The sequence below is a fragment of the Synchiropus splendidus genome, chromosome 14, assembly GCF_027744825.2.
Source record: "Synchiropus splendidus isolate RoL2022-P1 chromosome 14, RoL_Sspl_1.0, whole genome shotgun sequence".
Lineage (NCBI taxonomy): Eukaryota > Metazoa > Chordata > Actinopteri > Syngnathiformes > Callionymidae > Synchiropus > Synchiropus splendidus.
The window spans coordinates 17,756,330-17,776,861 of NC_071347.1; the positions used below are offsets into that span (position 1 = coordinate 17,756,330).

At 41.6% G+C, this 20,532-nt stretch overlaps 1 protein-coding gene across 1 annotated transcript in view; it reads left to right on the forward strand.

Annotated features, from left to right (window-relative positions):
* Positions 1-20,532, forward strand: part of wwox (WW domain containing oxidoreductase) — a 134,589-nt gene that overhangs the window by 48,763 nt on the left and 65,294 nt on the right. Inside the window, exon 8 of the mRNA XM_053885120.1 lies at positions 1,466-1,730. Coding sequence (XP_053741095.1) covers positions 1,466-1,730 — 265 coding nt within the window. The remainder of the gene's footprint in view (positions 1-1,465; positions 1,731-20,532) is intronic.

Sequence of the window (20,532 nt, forward strand, 5' to 3'; positions counted from 1 at the left end):
GATGTCTCAAAAATTGCTATCCATTTATAACAAGATTCTCTTGGCTCCGTCTCAAATGTCCAGCTCACCAGACCTGCTCCACGGGGGGTCATTTCAAGAGAAAGCGGAACTACACAATATCTTATGTTACATCTCCCATTTTCTCCACCTCATTCCAGACCTATATTACACCTATTGATGTCTCTTCCTTTTGTGTTTGTGATATTTTCTTCACTCCGATTTCCCAGTTTATTCACTTAGCCTTCCCTCTCATGTAGAGTTTGACCCCTGACCCAGAAGCATATTGTATTCCCTAAGCTCCTCGTCTGCTGGTAAAGTATTGACCTATAAGGGACAAGAGTCGGAGAGATACACACATGGGTATTGGCTTGACTCTTTATCAGTTTGGAACACAGGAGCTTAGTGTGAAATTGGCACCATTTAGGTTGCCTTTGCTCTTAAACTACACATGATCTTGTCTGATGACTGCCCTTATGTATTTACTGAATGATGCAACTTGGTATTGTGTAGTGTTGTTCGCAGCCACTGCTCAATGATTATTTCCAAAGTTTTTGTTTTTCAAGCAGAACTGATTCTTGTGAGAAAAGGGATGCAAAATCTTTGACAAGGATGTTTTTGTTTTTACCTCAATGATGGCTGACCAAGTCATATGTTATGAAGTGAATAATGAAATCCTCTCACCTCGGAAAAAGGCACCGTTGTAGGTGAAGAGGACATGAAAATAAAATATGTATTATGTCTGTCCTCAACATTGTTGGTATCATTCTCAACTTTGACTTCCTAGTAACTACTTTAGTGGGCAGGTTTTGTCATTACAGATAAAGTTGAGGGTGTTATAATCATATTTTGTCCGTGTCTTAGATTTGAAGGTGGCATGGATTCAAAGGTTGAATGGTCACCTGGTGACTGCAAGGTTGCAGTTTCAATCTTATGTCTATCATGGTGTAAATGTGATTTTAACAAAGTTGTGTAGAGAACAAACAGTTTTGGAACTTTTGAATATCAGAGTTGAAAAAGGGGCATTGATACTTCCAGTAGTCTGAGTCGCAATGAAGTAGCAGCAGGTGGAATGAAAAGCCTGCAGATGTTGTAACTCAGTCAAGCAGTGCTGTTGCAGAAGACGACAGTAAACAAGAGGCGAACAGCTTGTAAAATTACGACAAGGAAACCAGGTGACATTTTGATTGGTTGTTTTCTAATGACTGGATTAATATGTAGGGTGTGTTAGGTCTGCTCTCCCCTCCCCCCCACAGACACTCACAGAAAGTGTCGGCGCTCCATGTTTTTGTGAGGCTGCATAAGAACACAGAAAGTGGTGTTATGTTTAAGGGGCCTTGTCAAGCATCTGGAGTTTAACAGCTCTGTCGCCAGCAATTAAAGAACATCATGTCACATCTTTGATTTGTCTGCAGCCAGTATAATACATCTGCTTCTCTGGTGAAAATGTGTTCCCTTTGTCTGTCAGGTTCACTGATCTGATGGACTCCTGTGGCAAAGTGGACCTGGCCTTGCTGTCGCCGTCCAAGAAGGACTACTGGTCGATGCTGGCATATAATCGGGCCAAACTGTGTAACATTCTCTTCAGCAATGAGCTCCACCGCCGCCTCTCTCCTTACGGCATCACCTCCAACGCACTGCATCCTGGGAACATCATGTATACGTCCATTCACCGCAGCTGGTGGCTGATGACCTTGCTCTTCACCCTGGCCAGACCATTCACCAAGTCCATGGTAAGGGATCTTTATTATCATTTGCCAGATATTTTCCCCACATTTGTTTTGACAGAACAACAGTTTGTAAGAAGATTTATGTCTTCTGCTTTTACCTGTATTGATGTCAGTCCTCCTGCTTTCCTGTGTTTTTGTTGTCAAGTGACCTGGTAAGGTGCTTCAAGAAGGAAGTGCCCGTGTTGTAGAACATTATGTAGGTAGCATTTTGTGATGTTAAGTCAGGCTTATAGACAGCCATCATGTGGTAACTTACTGCATATAAAGAAGGAAGAGTCCTGCACTGATAACTTGTTTTTTCCCCAAGTTGATTGTTGCACCTCACTTCTTGAACTCCTCCTGATATATGCTTTAATTTGGCATTACACTATTCCATTAGCTTCTTTCCATACGTTTTCAATCTAGTGGTTGTACTTCAGAGGTAATTTGAAAGACAGCAAGGTGGAGTTTTAGTGGAGCGTATTTCAGATCCATCAAGGTTGACGGACGCAGGGGCCTCCAGCTGTCATTTGTCTCTGCATTCGCCTTGTAAGCTTTCGCGAAATGTCAAGCTGAACTTATTTGAACCGTTTCTAACACAAAACTCAGGGACCTCATTTCCTAAAAGTGCTTCATTGTGGCTATTAGACTCCAAGTTTGTTCGCCATCTTTTCAAATGAAACAGAACATAAAGCGACGTGTGTAAAGTGCATTAAGAATGAAAATCTTCCAAACTGACTTTGCCACACGCGGCTAATGAAGCGCGGCGTAGCTGTTGGTAAATATTCCAGGACAAAGGTAGAGCCAGTAATTAAATTCTGGGGTGCTGACACAGCGATTAGCTAAAACTCTTGTCTGATAAAGGCCACACTCCTTCGTGCACACTGATACACTGGCACACCCTTAAGCCGAGCATTTGCTCTTATTTAAATCTGGGCTTGATAAGGCTCCTGGAAGTGTATCCTCTTTTAACTCCCACTCCTCACTCCTTCTGCCCCCACATTAAGGGCTTAATAAAACATTGATATTATTTCAGTTATTGGTTGCGGGGATATGAAGATGATATCGCTTTAATTGCTTGCGTACGCTTGCGGGATCCATGGAGATTGTTCTGGGATGCAAACATAAGCAGAATGTCGACTCCAAAAAACAATCACAGGGCCCCCGTGTGTGTTCTCCTGCAAATAACTAGCCTCATTTAAAACACAGGTCTGATTTATAGCTGCAGAGGTGGAGAGACAACCAGTTGCCCCACACCAATACACCCGGACATGGACTGGATCCTAAATTCATGTACAAGATTGGCAGCTTATCTTAGCACGTCAGTAATTTGATTCATAGGGTAATGGAAAGATATGTGGGGCCTGGGCCTGGGCCTCATTTGCACTCATGTTTCTGCCATCTTTACGGATTTGAGATGTTCCCTAGCCATAGTGCGTATGTAGTAGATCTCATACAGAAGATCAGGATGACACACTCACTGAAAATCTCTGGTTTATGGTTAACTGTCTCATTGTAATTCAGCATGTTGTAGAGAAAGCTAATATGTTCTCCAACTGTACATTTCATGACTAACGTTCAAGTTTCTTATAGACACCATATAAGAAAAAACTTTTTCCTCTACTGGTTTGAAAAATCATCCTTTTTTCATGTCTCTGACCCTTCTTCAGCTAGCGTCTGAAACTGATCTATAAAATGGCTTCACTTCGTGCATGTTTTACTGATGGTCAACTGACAGTCAGGTGAAAAGTGTTATGTTTCGTTTTTCGTGTGCTTATATTTTGTTATTTCCGGTGTTTCTGTGTGTTGTTTCCTTTTCCTTCCTTCATAGATACACATCTTAAGGGGGAATCCAAAAAACTGAGGTCCTCTGTCGGAGACCACGTCAAATGGGATGCCATGGAGGGGAAAAACGTGGTCTCAGACAGAGGACCTCAGTTTTCTTCGCAGGTCTGGCATGCCTTTCTGAAGGTCCTGGGCACTTCACCAAGTTCAACTTCCAGCTACCACCCCATTCTAATGGTCAAACAGAGAGGGCTAACCAGGATCTGGAGTTGGCCCTAAGACGCGTGTCTACGAAGGAAGGAAAATGAAACAACACACAGGAAATAAAAGCACACAATAAAATGAAACATAACAAAAAGTTGTGTTCTTGATCAGTGTGGGCAAAAACCTGCACCCACTGTGGCCCAGATGTGGATCACCTTTTGTGGCTCAGTTTGATTCAGTAAATATATTAGTATTTTTTTCCTCCTTCTCCTTTCACATCTTTGCATTCTTTGTGTTGTGACTTAAAGTAACTTCTTTATTAGCGCAGAGCACAGCCCACTCTGCAACTGATGAACTGATCAGATTTCATTTTGCTGAGTTAAGAAAGGCATCTATAAAGAGCCATGACGTTTTAATCAGCCAAACTATCTGGCACTAACATCATGTACCCCTCCCCATGCCTTGATCTACTCATCAGAGATTGTGCGACCAAGCCTGGAACTCCTGTTCCTTTAATTCAGCGTGTTTAGAGTGGGAGTTTTCCCTGTGTCCTTTGCTGCGATTATCAGCAGTAAATGATCTGGCCTGCAGTGATTTCTGTGTGGATCTGTGCCGAAGAGAGTCGGAGCGTGAGATGGGGAAATAAGTTCTTATCTCATTTCTCTGATTCAGTTCAAGTAATCCAGAGCTTGGAATTTGACAGGCAGATTTGCGTTTCAAGTGTTGCCTTAATGGGACAGTACGTGTTAAACCAGGGCAGAGAGTGGACGGTTCCAGATGAAATTCCTCGCGGTGGAGCCGGTTTGTTGGGCTATAACCTTTGTAAAGTTGTCATCTTGTTTGTCATGCTGACCCTGTGACATTTTGTTGACTGACTGATTGTTCCCGAAAGATGCCCTCAGGCTCTGAGCAGCTGGGCTTTAGCCTATAGTCATCAAATCCATACCGTAACTGTACACGCGGACAGTCTCTAGATGGAGATCAGCGCAGACAGTAGCTCTTGCACCATAATGGAGAGGAAGAGGGGCGGGGAGGGGTGTTGTGGGCATTGCTCTTCGAGGGTCTATAGGCCCAATCAGACACTTCTGTAACCCCAGGGGCCAGCTCCATCAGCGGTCTCACTAAGTCCCATGCTTCTTAGCGTTTTAGCATGATTATTTTACCCAGGATCCTGCCTCGGGCACAAGGCCACCTTTTTACATATGCACAGGCTGAACTTTTGACCAGGCACCAGCACACTGGGTTATATTGGAGAAATGGATGTTCAATCAGGTGTAATGGGACGGCTAGTACCCCCTCTGAGCCTTGTCTGCTGTGACCACGAGCTCTCTCCTGCACGGGGGGCTTTAACCCCAGAGACAGGCCCCGTGACATTAGTATTACAGTCGAACATGTCGCTGCACAAGACGGGAGCGCAGATCTCCCTGTTTTTATCAGCTTCTTTCCAGCAGACCGTCGTAAGGTCAGGCGCTCGATCGGCTATCTCTTGTACACGCTGAAACTCTGCATTAATGCAACCTGTGTTAGCGCGCCTTAGCGCTCCGCGCGTGGTGCTCAGTGAAGCGTTGAGAAGCAAGAGCAGAGGTCCTGTGCTCAACACGAGCTGCCGTCTCAACTGTGAGCTGCCCGACTGTGGTAATCGAGTCCTCTTGGGTTGTAAGGACCTGGAGAGGACCGGTGGGGACAAGACAAGATTATTACTCATTTAAACCCATCTGCGGAACACATTACATACATGAAACCTTTCTGTCCTTGGACATTTATTTTCAATGCGTTTTGTTTTCACTGCAAAGTAAACCTTTTTACTATTGTACGGGACATAGCTCATGAATATTAACATTTGTATTCTAAGTATTTATAATTCGGGTAACATTTGTCTTCACTTCAATTTTATAATTTTCATAATCATTTCTCTTTTGACAGGTGTTGAGCTTGCTTGTATTTTGAGCTTTGTTGACTTGTGCTCTCAATTGACTCAAAGAACCGTTGAAGTAGTATTTACACATATTTTATATTAATTAATAACTTCATTTTGGTCTGCAACTTCACATACTAATGCCACAAACTTGGACTGATTACAATGGTTATGATAGAGTTGCATTCATTTCTGCTGGGATATTTGTGTTCTTCTTAGTCAATACTTGACACCGCCACATTGTCTTGTTTGTTGAGCATGGCCTTCCCTGCTGTGCTGCTGCAGTGGGACCGCAAAGACAGAAGGTAGACGCACACTTAGGAAAAGTCTGTGCGCGCGGGTGTGTGTGTGGATAAAAGCATGCAATCCTATTTGGCTGTATTGACATGTGTGTTGCTGACCAATCTTGTTATAGGGATTATTGTCTGCAAAGATACCATTTCATTAAAGGCACACATATCCAAACACCCCCTCCACAAAGCAGCACACACACAGACACACACACAGTCATGCCTGCGGCCTGGTTTTGTGCTCCATTGCACAGGGAAACTGTGTAAATGGTTTATTGTGGATGAGTTGATGTGATGGAGACCGTGTCTGGATCAATAAAGAACCAATCAAATCCTGACAGTCCGCTGCTGTATGCAGTCACTCATTCACTGCTCTTGCATGCGTCCTGTTATACAGCTCCACTGTGATGGAGACATGAACAGTATCCCTGTTGATTGATAGAACAAAAATACTGTACAGTTAAAGAAAAAAAGGATCCGCTGCTGTTTGCTACTAATCCAAGTGACGTCGGTCAACTTTGATTGAAAACTTGAGGCTAGCGATTCAGCAGACTTAATAATGTGCATGTATTTTTATAAGATCACAAAAACCAAAGTGAGAAAGAAAGCCATTTAAAAGCAAATTATTGGAATGAAATTGTCATCTGGGTTCTGGCACTATGAGAGATGGATCAAGGAGTATGGACCGTGGCTTTGTTTGCGTGGTTAGAATAAAACTGGTTTCTGCACATGTAACATTTCCTCCAGTTTGTTGAATTGGTTGTGAAAATCTGATATGAAAAGAATTGTCCCAAGGCATAAAAATGTTGGTAAATACTCCTTTATATATCTGCCATCAGCCAGTTACGAAGTGAATTTAGCAGCGTCACAATACTAGTACTTTAAAAAGGTCACCAATGTCTGTAGTCATCTGATAAAGTCCTCCCGGATTCCGTGTTCTGGACTCTTCCTGAACTGTGTTTTAGTTCTGGTTGATCATTTCCATCAATAAGCGGACACATCTTAAACAGTATTTACGAACGCATGACTTAATACAAACAACAAAATAGCAAGCTGCAATGTATCTACAGTATGAAGCATTTCTTCTGTGTACACGTGTGATTTCCGTGGCCACATTTCTCAAGTCTTCTCACTTCTCCTTCCTCTTACAGCCACCTCAGGGAGACCATTAGGATGTGTTCACATCTGAGGTTGTCTGGATTTGGGCTAGCTGAAAATTTCCTTGAGCCACAGGTCAACCCCAGCTAGACCCTTGCTGTCAAGGGATTGGAGCTCTAATGGTAGAGATCAGAGCAGAAGAAAAGATTCTCAGCCAGTGTGATATTTCTCTTCACTTTCTGAAGGCTTTTTTTTTAACAAGCCACTGAGAGGAATAGCTGTAACCCCTCACCCGGTCATTTTTTGCATTGTTTTTTTTTTTTTTTTTTTTTTCACCAACAAGCACACACAACTCGACACCTTTAAACACAGCCTCCCCCTCCCGTCTTTGTTGTGACACCGGGCTGATGGACTATTTTTCAAATTGATTTCAAAAATGTACATAAGCAGCCGATCCCCCAGCCCAGATTACCTATTGATTTTTAATATGAAAAGCTCATTATATAAGCAGGAACTGCAACACAAAAAGCTAGCCAACCTTTGCATAAATCCTTTAATTGAATTTCCAGAGCCCGTGGTTCTACATTTTTTAATTAAATCCATTTCTTTTTTTAAGGGTTGCTGTGTAATTTGCATGCTGTGAAGTGGGTGCTGTCCCAGATAAAGTGCCATTGATCCTTATTAAGGCTCACCTCTGGGCTCGCTGAAAACCAACCGCAGAAATTAAATGTGCTCATGGTGCATACACTTATTGCCCGCATGATAGGATTAGAGGCAGAGGAAGAGAGGGAAGGAGTGAAGGGGTGAGAGGTGGGGAGACACGCTGGGGAAGCAAGGAGTGGTATTATTAATAGTTGTTCATATTAATGTAATATTTCACCTTTCCTCCGCTGGGTTGAGGGCTATAAAGTGGTTGTTTACTTGCGCAGCGTTTTGCTTTTGTCCGTCTGGGCCGGATGATTCACGGTGGCAACGTTTTAGACTAAGAAGCGTTTTGTTCTGAACGCTCAGGAATGAATGATTCAGTCCTAATCTGAAGCCGTGTTCTTCTCTCGGCCTCCCCGATTTAATAGATGGTCAATTAGGGGTTGTTTAAATACCTTTTGATTGAATCATTGCTCAACTCATGGTGCCTGGCAAGGCTGATCCTTCATGGTCCCCACCAGGCGATGTGCACACAGTGGAGTAAATCAATGGGGATTAACCTGTGACCTCATCCACATACTTATGGCCCAGTTCGGCCTGCCTGCCCATCGCTCATCAGTTTCACTTTAACACTGCACCTCACTCGATACACGGTGCAACACGCTAATTCTCAGACCCGTAATTCTGATGCCCCTCCGCGCTTATTCACTTGATGCAATGGGGTAAAATCTTTCATTTTAATAAACAGGTTTTTAGGAGTCTTAACAGGATTTCAGTTCGCTCAGGTGGTTGCAATGGAACCTGACAAAAAAAACATGACGAATGTCAAACTAAGAAATGGAACACTGTCCCACTGCTTACAATTGAATCTTACCTATATGTGGACAATTGGAGAAGTTCAATAAAGTTTGGAAACCTTTTTTTGTTTTAATCAATAGAATAGAATTTACATTTGAACCAGAAGCTGTTGACAATTAGGTGGGTTTCCATAATTTTGTACACTGAGGTCAAATTATTTGTCATTTATTTATTAATTTATTTTCTACTGTTCTGTATATTTGCATGATCATTAATATTACTTTTTTCTGCTTAAACACCATGCGCCCTGGTTGTCTCAATGGTCATAATTTTGAATGTACCATAAGAGGGTGGGACGGAGGGCTGGTGGTTAATTTTTGTTATTATTATTATTATTATTATATTTTTCTTTTTCTTTCTACTCTGTTATTTGGCAGAATTCACCTCATGGCCTTGATATCATGTTTTGCTGTTTTGTGTTCTGCCAAAAAAAACAATAAAAAAAACAAAAAAAAAAACAATTGAATCTTACAAAACAAAAAAAGAAAGGATAAATGAAAAGATATTTTAAAATAGACAATGTTATAAGATGTATAAATAAAATAAAATTATACAATGAAAAGAATCCTAACTCCTATTAAGTAAGTAATTGTTGACATTGTTTAATGGTTCGGAATCATTTATTCATTCAGGTTACATATTCAAACTAAAATAAGAAAATGAAAAAATAATAATCTTAAAAAAAAGCAAAACAAAAATGAATCTTTCATTTAGTCGAATTTGCCTGGAAAACTAACCCAGTGAATCATGGGTCAGATTAACAGCATTGTTTCCCTGACAGACTGAGGGGGACCCTAAGTACCATCTGGCAAGGAGCAACATGGTGAGCGATGTGCTATTCAAAGTGAGCAGACTTATTACATGGACATGATACAACCACGACGTGCTATGATTTAAAAAATAAAAACTGTGAAAACTCTGTGGCTAACTTCATGGGTTGTGTTGTGTCAGTACACTCTATCTGAAGAAGACAAAGGATAAATTCAGAATGTTGAAGCAATTGTTGTATTTATGGAGGTTCTTATTGTTGTTAACTTATTGTTCAGATATTTTCAATGCACCGCTTAGTGTTGAGGAGTCTGTGTTATCAGTCCATGTCACCAGTCCACTACTTTTATGACTACTACTCAAATTTTCGACTGAACCCTTTAAACCTCAGGGTTTTTTTTTTTCTTTTACATTTTTGGACTATTTGTGACAGGAAATTGTTCAAAACATGATAACCCGAAACTGTATTGTAGAATTCTAATTGGCTCTTTAGTAAAATGGTATTCTAACTGCAAAGAATCTGAGTTCTGAAAATTGACAGAGTAATATGTTTTATTTTGTCAAAATTCAGACTTTTTGTATTTAAAGTTGTGAATAAGGCTCTGCACTGAAGTTGTTTGATAGTTTGGCATTGTCAGTTAATGTACATCAGTGTACAGTCCGTATAAGTGATTGTGTGAGTGTGTGTGTTTTGGCTGCTGCGGTGTCAGCATTTTGTGCCGCAAGTATTGACCCAGGCGTGTCCTCTGCTCTCACTGGCTCTTGTCCCTTACTTGTCATCTCTCTCTCTCTGTCTCTCCATCACTCACTCAGATCACATAGAGGCACACAGCAGAGAGAATATACAGTGCAATGTTTTTTGTTTTCCTTTCCCTCAGAATAGAGAAAGAGCTTTTTGGAGTGTCAGACAGTTGAAGTTGAAGTGGTTTCTAATGTGAAGAAATGTTCTGTTGATGCTCAGCAGTTTTGAGATTGTCAACAAGCAAACAACTGTAGCGCTATGTGTTGTACCTTATGTACCCTGCGCTGGTGTATAACAAGTGATAAACTGGCTTGTTTTGAAATCACAACAATCAGACTTGCCTCTGTGTCGGCTGGTTTTAGTTAGAATACATCAATGCTACACATTTATTTGTGGGAATGTGTTTTTACTGAGTATATAGCTTCCAACTTTAGGATTTCAAACCAAGCTTGTCTTGAAAATGTTGTTGTCTTGTAAAATAAATAATAACTAGGGGTGGGATCCGATTTAAAAAAACAAACAAAAATATTGTTTATTTTGCATCACTTTGGCAATAGCACGATAAATCACGATGGTGGCTATATTCAAGTTATTATGCAACCTTATTGAAACTAAAGCTCTTTTAATGTCTTGAAAATATTTGTATAAGAATTTCTATTTTATCAGAATTTCAAGTACATTCAGAGTAGTGGAAACCCTGGCCATTGTGTAGCGAAAAACATCCCTGAACAAAAGCAAACAGATTGCTTTTGTTTGCTTTTGTTCAAGGATTCCTCCATGTTTGTTGTTGTTGTTCTCATCCTAATAATAAACCTAAACTCCAGAAAAGCACATGCTGGGGTAGATGAGGTGGATTACCCCACCTCTCAACCAATGTTTACCTTGTTTGCTTCCACTTTATTAGCTTTTTTCATGCATAACTCAAGACGCCCAGATATTCATTGAGGTGTTTAGGGGCACGCGCCTTAAAAAAGAGATTTGATTTCCCTCATTTCATCTCATAATCCAATCAATCAGACCAAAATAGCTGGGCTTCTCCTCTGTCCTTCGCCGAAGCAACCCACCAACCGTAGGCATGTACACGCAGAAGCGGACACATACAAATACAGACCGGGCCTCTCTAGTTGTGGGGGACCCCCCCATGGGGATTAGGCCACTCTATGTGTTATTGATTGCGTCGCTGTTGCATGTTGTGCTCAATCATGTGTTCCATGTGTCTGCCGCTGTCCTCTCCCACCTGGCCCATTAGATTAGGCTAATGCATTCCACCATTGATTTGTCATTACATTCAGACCAGATCAAGCAATCGCCTACCTGCTCTGACTCTACTTGACCCGTGAACCCCGACACTTGTGTCATCGCTGCCGCTCTAGCATGGAAAACAAACAGGTGATCCTCGCTGATGTCCGCTTGGCGTGGACCTGTCTGTGTGTTCTACCTGTGTGGGATGTGATGATGACTGTAGCTTACAGACAGAGCTATAGGTCGTAGAGCCTGACATTGATCGGGAGCGTGGCAGTCGGTGGCTTATTGTTTCATGAAATTACGTCCCACCTTTTCAAGTCCCACAAGGTACCTTCAGTGTAGTTCGGAATCAGGCTACTGATTCACTCCCTTTTCATTTGAAATGGTCTTCAGTGGAACCTACAGCTGACCTACAGCTAGCATCGTTCAAGTGTAGTCACTTTTTCTCTATATTGGAGGCTTCTGAGCAGAGGCAAGTCTTTTCAACCACGGAAAAGCAGAAGAACTTGTCGGACTCCTCGTCCTTCCTAACCCACTTGACTCCTCACCTGCTGTTGCCCTGGTGTGCGTGTGTGTGTATAAAACAGCTGTTTTAATGACATTGGTGTGTGCATGTGCAGAGTGAGGCAGAGTGATCGGAGAAAGATGCCATTATTGGATATGAGCTGGCAGACTCCGTGGCTGTGCATTAAATTTGTATTGGAAAGGAAATGAATGATCGGATAATTTCATTGATGTTTCTGGTATTGAACATATAAACAAAATGTTCTTTTGAAGTATTGTGTGTGTGGGGGGAAGGGCGGGGCTTCGTCATGCTTCACAAAGAATAAGTCGGTGTCAAGTCCATAGTGTATTAAAAAAGGAGCGACTCGGGTCGATGACGACTCAGACAGTTTTTTTCTCCCTATGTTAGTTTCCTGTCATCTTATATCCATCTCAACAAAGCAGCGATAGATGATATGTATGGATTGCTGACTTTGAGAGTTTGAACATGTGGAATAGCTGGATAAAGTATATTTTTCAGCTGGCTTAAATGTAACCCACCTGCTTACCATAAACACACATATAATGATCCCAGAGATGGTCTACTCATGTTTAGGTGCGTTGCTTACAAACCTGTAGTCACCGTCCAAGCTAACTAGGGCAAGAGGTAACGACACTTTCAATGACTCTCTCACAGACACACACCAAAGGACAATTTAGATTAATGTTTTTGGGATACTTTATGGAAACAAATTGGGTTATATCTGCATGAATAAATGTAAATCTAGAAATAAGTCTTGTTTGTCGCAATAAATATGAAAATAAATTTGATAACAGAGAATATATTGGGGTAAAATACGGGACACATTGAAATATATGAGCAAAATTACAATGTCGTTTTAAAGTTAATTTGTTTTGTGAGTACTGCCTTTGTTTTGTGTATACATTTTCCATTTATTTTAAAGAACTATCTTTCCTTTCCTTTCCTTTCCTTTCCTTTCCTTTCCTCTCCTCTCCTCTCCTCTCCTCTCCTCTCCTCTCCTCTCCTCTCCTCTCCTCTCCTCTCCTTTCCTTTCCTTTCCTTTCCTTTCCTTTCCTTTCCTTTCCTTTCCTTTCCTTTCCTTTCCTTTCCTTTCCTCTCCTCTCCTCTCCTCTCCTCTCCTCTCCTCTCCTCTCCTCTCCTCTCCTCTCCTCTCCTCTCCTCTCCTCTCCTTTCCTTTCCTTTCCTCTCCCTTCCTTTCCTTTCCTTTCCTTTGCTTTCCTTTCTTTTCCTTTCCTTTCCTTTCCTTTCCATCCCATCTTTATTTCCATTTATATTTAAATTTCATAGGGTTAATTTTGGGTTTAGTTGCAAAGGAGATGGCTGAATAGTCCCTTCACTTGCGGGCGGAACATTGTGTGCTGCCATCATTTTCCCGTCCATAAACATGCCTTTTGACAGCACAGAACAACATGTTAATGTATGTTGAGTTACCCAGCTCATTCCCACTCTGGATGTCTTCTACTGCGTCTCAGACTGGAACCAATCAAAGAGATGAAAGATCACGATGCTGTGTGTTTAATTAAAATCCGACTGTGAGGAAGGATGGAGGAGCGTTCTTTGATTCCAGCTCTTCAGTGTGAGTTTTGTTTAAAAGGCTGCTGCGGAGGGTGGGACAGTGGGAGGGGCTGCGGACGTACGGCAGGAGAGCGCGAGGCAGTGAGCTTGATGAAGTTTCTGATTATCCCACCTCCTCTGGCACAGTGAAGAATTACTGAATGCCATGTGGGTCAGTGCTCTTTATGGAACTACATTTATGAAATACATCTCTCTCCCTCTTTCACTCTGTCTCTCCCACTCTGTATCTCCCCCCCCCCCTTTTCCTCTAATTGGAGATGCTATAAAGGTGTGTGAGGTCAGTGGTTCTTCAAGGTGAGGCCATTTGTGCGTCTCATTCTCAACTTCCCTGTCTACACCCGACTGCGTAGTTCCTGCTGCTCCAATCTGGAATTTTCCGCCTTCCCAAACAAAATCAAGTGAAAACCTCGTAGAACTTACCTCAGCGGTTTCAAGCCAGCACCACTGCAGATAGTGTCCGTCTCGCTTTATTTAAGTACTTACTTATTTATTTAATTAAAACTTCCCAGTGATGTCAGGGCTCCCACTATAAAGCGGCACTTGCTCGTCCAGTTCTTTCTGCTGCTGAATAAGTAATGTGTTTATTTCTTTGATGCTGTTATTCATGTTCAACTAGACGTGATAAATAATGATAAGTGTGGGAGATGAAAATTTAATTACTAGATGGAGTTTCTTTGTAGTTTCTTTGAGGCACCTATTGGTTCACCAGATCAAATATGTTTTCCTTAATGGTAGGACTGCAAATTCCTAGTATCAGCATGAAATTGTCATGTTTTTAATTTTATTTCTCTGGAAGAAAAATAGTCTTGTAGTTTTTACACTACAACTTTTTTACTTATCTTTTAACTTTAAAGCCATGGGAAGTTAGGCAATTGTTGTCAAGGCGTGCTGCAAAAATTGTGACATCAAGAGCAGGGTTGTCCAAATTTTTAACAGTTAAACAGGAGATAAGAGTCTAAACAAAATGCACATGCTAATTGTTGGGTAAAGTTTGTCTAAAACGCACCTTGTTTTACGATTCATCTTTTGTCAGCAGCCTGTTGAACGCCAGTCAACACCTGCATGTGCACAAGATTGACATGCATTTAAGGCAAACCATTTGTGGTGCACTTTATATTCGTATTTATTATCATTTTAACATGACTTTATTAAAAGGACAAACCAAATTTAGGACCAATTCTTGTTTCTCTGTGAATTAATTAATTAGTGATAATAAATAAATGGGTTTTCCACGTAATAACTTTCATAAATAGCTCCATGTCTCTATGACATGCCTATTTAATTTGTCTGATTTAATTTTATTTGACTTTTCCATTTCTGGTTGTTCTGTCGATCATTCACCTTGCATGTTATAGAGCCAGTTTGATCCCTGTCTGCTTTCTCTATGGATAACATTAGCTTTGCCAGCATCTGCAGCATCATATTGAGGCAGCAGTTGTGGCAAACTGAGCTCCAGGTTTCCTGCCAGCCTTTTAATCCTGAGGGCACATTTTTGGTGAACCAGAAACGCAACTGTGCCAACTCTGTCACCGGGAGTGAGAGGTCTTGCCAAGGATAACTAGAAACAGAGGGCAAGCAGTCTGTATCGTCGCCGGGATATTAATAAAATAAAAATACATGGAGAAGTTAGACGTAACACGTGAAATATTAAGTTGGAAAGTGTTTTCCTTTAACATAGGAAGATGCTCTTGCGCTCCGAATTCTAGTACCGTTTGTGGCCAGTAGGGGTCATTGCAGTTCAACTGACAGAGGTTGGAGAGGCTATCGGAGATCGTCAAAGATTAAAAAGGTCTCTTATGGAATCTGGGTGATTTCGTTCGATACACAATCTTCTTAATACTTTTTTTATTGTTAAATATTAAAAATGAGGAATCATTTATGGTTGACGGCTGTATGAGCAAGGTTAGTGTTTTGCTGTAATTTTTGTGATTTGAATAGGTAGAGTATTTTATTTAAGTGTGTTGCTTTACACAAACACAGGGCTGTCAAAATTATTGCTTTTTATTTGTCCGAAAATATTATCCAGAGTTGACCACCAGTAATTTTGTCATCAACGTCCATTAAAAGTGCTGCGAAAGGTTAAAGATTCCATCTAAGCAGAGTTTGATGAGCAGCAGTGGTAACTGAGTGGGAAAACCACAGAGACAGTAATAACAATGAGAATTGTCATTCTCAACTCTCCACAGTGGAACGGACACTGCAGCTCAGACCTCACTGAGGGCTTTTAATCTGAAGGGTTTGGAGCCAGTTTCAACCTTCTGCTCGAGCTTCATGTTTTAATGATCTTTGTCAAGAACTGTATGGAGGACACTGATGTGTCACTGAAGTTAACAGAAAGAGAAGAGCACATAGTGTTTAGTATAGTATTATTACAGCGTCTGTGCAGCCTGCCGTAATAATGTGTCCACATCAACATGATCAATTCAAAGTCAAATTTTGTGGTCAGTGTGCCAAAATGTCACAGCTATGTTCTCTGTTGAGCAACGCGAGTATTTATTGGGGAATAAATTGTCATCCTTCAAGATTATTTATTGTCATACTTAATCCATTGCTTAATGAAACAGTAGGAATTTGAAAAAAAGGTATTCAGTTACATTTTTAGACCTTCAAACCAACTTTATTTTTACATCATTGTGGACTTGAAAAAAGTGTGTGTCCCAGTTCTTCCACTGGTACATTAATTGCATTAATATTCCAACATTTATTCACTGAATGGGACTTGATGTGTATCCCAGCTAGCTAGGGGAAGAGGCAGAGGACATGCCAGATGGGAGACTAACCCCTCGCAGAGCACAGATAGACTAGCCTTCCCTGACAATACACAAAATAGAAAGAAGTTCTTTCTAAACTCAGAGTTACCTGAAGCACGACTACAGTACCACTGCTACAACTGTTACTATTGTAACAATATATTTCCTCATTAACCATTGATAATAACTTGTTATAAATATGTAAAGACACTTTAAATGTACCTACTTAGCTACTGGGGTTATTATTGGCTAGTATAGTTCAGATTGGCTGCCCATTCGATCCCCCTGAGCAAGATGCCTTTATGCAAGATGTTTTTAAAATGCATCTACTGGAGTGTCCTACCTCTCTGCACATTTTCAACACACAGCAATGGACTCCTACTTTTTAGTTCAGCCAACACATGCTGATGATTTCACGCCATCATCGCCATTGACCTGCAGTAGATGAATATTAGATGAAGCAGCAGCCAATATGTGAATAGCTGAGTTCAGGACAGCAACGATTTTAATGGCAGTGAGCAGCCATTAACAGTATATCTGAAAATAGGCAGAGGATTTTCCATAGATCATGAATGACAGAAAATCCATCCCTCTTTCTCTTCCTTCATCCTTCAACATACACATCTCTCTGCGTTTCTCTATTTCACTTGTGTCTTTTTAGAAGATTTCAGCCCATTTTTCACTTTGCTTCTGCTCACTGTTCGTTCCCTTGGTGAGTTGCGGGCCTTTGGACACACACAATTAAAACGCAGCAAATATTTAAATAGACTCCACTAATGTCTGTTTAGTACATAATCCACGTCGCCTCCTCCCATATTCCTTGTTATTCTACTTTAGTGCTGCAATCACGCAGGGCTTGCCAATAAAGTTTATTGTACGGAGCTAAGTGTCAATATCACGCACACACCCAGGGCAGGGAGGTCCTTTTAATTAGAATAGCAGAGACGCATGTGCGTGTGTGTGTGTGTGTGTGTGTGTGTGTGTGTGTGTGTGTGTGTGTGTGTGTGTGTGCGATACAATTTCATTGTGGTGCATTTAATTTGAGTTTTTTTTTTCCAGGGTTAATTAGTGTTTTCTTATATGGATTTTTATGAAGATAACATTTTTTTCTGTATTTAGGCATCACAGCAAGAAGGTTCTTGGTTCGATTCCATGCGCTGTCTGTGCTGACGTGTGTGTCTGTCATATATACAGTGTATATACACACACACATGTACAGTAATTAACTGCTCACATGTCCAGGGTGTCCTCTCTTGACCCATGAACAGTAGCTGGGATCAGCTTCATCCCTTCCCCAACCCAGGACAGACAATGTAGGTAAAGAAGCCATTCAGATTTTTTCTCCAGTAAGATGCTTGACTTGCCAGATTTGGCCAGAGTGCCTTAAATTTCATTCATATGATTTCCCTCAAGGACTGTAACACTGGTGGATTCGGGCCCAAACGTGGGTCACTAAGCCAAAAACCATAATCTGCTTTTATGTCATTATTATGTAATTACACCGCTATAATGTTTTATATGAGATCTTTTAAGTAACATAACATTTTCTTCACTTTGAATTTAGAAGTGATGACGGATCCAAACCAGCTCATCTAGATTCTTGAGCCTTCGTGGTTGAAACAGGAAGTCGTAGTCCGACCACGATTTCTGCCTTTACTCCCCCGAAGGGCAAAAGAGCTTGTTTATAGACTCTTGATAAAGTTGTAGTAGAACAGTTCTAAAGAATCAAATCAAATCCTTCCTTATTTCTCATTTCCTTTTTCAATACGAATGATATCCACTGTATGTTTTTGACGATAACGTGACCAAGGGGAACATCGACTCTGACAGCGAGTCCCGGGGTGGTGAGGGACGAGCTCGCAGTGCCAATCTCATAGCAGAACACAACCCTTTCCCATTACAACGTAAAGAGATTAAAGACAGATTAAGCGCACAGTAACAGGGCAGAGGCCGGTGCCAACTACTGCTCGCTGCGCCGAGGAGAGCAGATGATGAGACGGGCACTGGAAAGGAGAGAAGAGAGGATATGGGGTACAACGTGGTGGAGGAGCGCAGATGGAGGAGTAATTTGCGTGGGATGTGGTAGATGGAGGGGGGGGGAACATGACTGTGTGTCAGTGCTGAGCGATGCCTCCCGTTCTGAAAGAAATCAATTTGGGGCGGGATGGGAGCGCCGTGCATACAATAATTGAATATTACTGCTTACTATCTCCTTCACATGCAAGCGCTCAACTCTCAGCTCGGAATCAGGCAATGAAGCGAGAGATGAGGCAAAACATTGAAGACAGAAGTACAGATAATAAGTTGATACTCCAAATAATCTATTTAAGTGAGTACATGATCGAGTGTGTCAGAGAGATTGAAAGTGTGTGCGTGCGTTTGAATCCTTTCTGACTGTGTAGCTGTCTTGTGTGGAGCGGGATTCCCACCTATCAGATCTGTCAGTTTTGTCCGAGCCGCATGGCATGATCAATAATCACAACTGTTAATCAATGTGCTTTTAAATAAGCATCGACCCTGCCTACAAGGTTAGCCTCGTTTATTGGTTTACATTAGACGAAGTAACACAATCAACCAGTCATATGAGCAGATTTGTCTTTAAAGATCAAAAGTTGTTTCAGTTGCGTATCGACTCACTTTTGGGCCTCTCATCGATTGGCTTCTCTTGTCTGGGAGATTCTTCTGTGCGGCAGTAAACTAGGTTTTTCTCCGCCACACACGTGTCGTCTTCGTTTTTAAGTTGCTGGTTTTCTCCTGTCTTTAACAAAAATGGATTTAAAGGTGTTTATTGAAGAAGTGAAATCATCAGGGGATGTGAAGAAGAGAGTGCAGGAAGGGTGGAACATGTGAAGTTGACTGTAGCAGTGACTCCTCATGTTCTCATTGGGAGTGACTGCTCAAAGAAGAAGAACATTATCTCAACGACATTGGGTGAGACACTGGAGGACACCCTGGACAGGTCGGCAAGCTAACACATAACCTCAGTTAACCTCAGTACGCATGGGAGGAAATTGGAGTGCCCAAAGGAAACACAATTGCAGAGAGAACATACCCCCAACATGGGGAATCTCTTCCGCTGTTCAAAGCATTTCCGCTGTTGAAAGGTGCGCCCACGTTTCTGCTGTCAACATTTTAAATTTTGTGATATTACACTTCCACTGTTCTTGTGCAGAATAGTGTTTCACCTCATGTGAGGAGTTGTTTTCAGCCAATGAATAATATTACAAATGAACAGTCTCATGAGTCAGTGGTGGGCTGAAGTGAGTGGAGGTCTGCGCGAAATGAGTGCATCTGCGAGCCATAAACGCTTTTTAATGAATGAAAAAAGCCACATAATGACTGGCAATTAGTCCAGATTTGATTAAAGGAGGGATAATTCCACCCTCACTTCAACTTCTCCTCTGGACAAATCCCGTTTATGCTTTGAAATGGTATAAAAGCCGGCCATTATATCTTTGCATCAGCCGGGACTTTAATCATCATCGATATATCATAACCAGGAGATCGGGAAACATTTCATTAGCGTAATTAGTCATTAATCCGTTGAAGAGTTATGTTTGCGCCTCACAGATTGTTAGCGTCTTCCCTGTGTGTGTGCGCGTCCAGTCAAGTCGGTATATATGTGTGTGTGTGTGTGTACGTATGCACGGAGCTCAGGCTGTAATATTCATCACTGTCTGATTTACTGTAGTGAAGTTGCCACAGCAGGCTGGTTTCCACTGCATTTGTCTCCATTTCCTAATGGTGTTTCAACAGCTCCTACACCATCAGCTGTTTCTCATTTTAATGACTGGAGAAATGACTGTGACTGTGCGTGTGAGTGTGTGAAAAATGTGGGGAACTTGAGCTGGACAACAGATCATCAAAATACTGTTGCTCGAGTTCTGATAGATGCGAGTGAAGCGGCATCGCTGGACGTGATTAAATCTGGGTTCCCCTTTTAGCATGCACACAAAGATGACCCCCCACCACCACTGCCGTCTGCGACTCACACACACACACACACACACACACACACACACACACACACACACACACACACACACACAAATAGTTCCTACAAGATCTGACAATTACAAGAGGGGCTTTTAATCAATCTGGATTGCAGCTCAGAGAGGCTGGTAATGGCAAGGGAGGAGGAAGAGAAGTGATTACTTCTTCTCAATCTCTCTCTCTCTCTCTGTCTGTCTCCCTCTCTCATTCATCCTCACGTCTTGCTTTTCATAGAGTCCACCAAACCATTGAAACAGTTCCAGTCCTCACCTTCGTCCCTCCCTTCCTGCTTGGCTACATGTTTGACTATTAGCTGACATGCACACTGGGAGCATCGCTCATCTTCCCAATTTCTCCTCCTCTTGCCTTGCTCCCACCCCTCGCTGATTCTCCTCCTTCGCACTTCTTTCTCCTAGTCCATGTGTAACTATT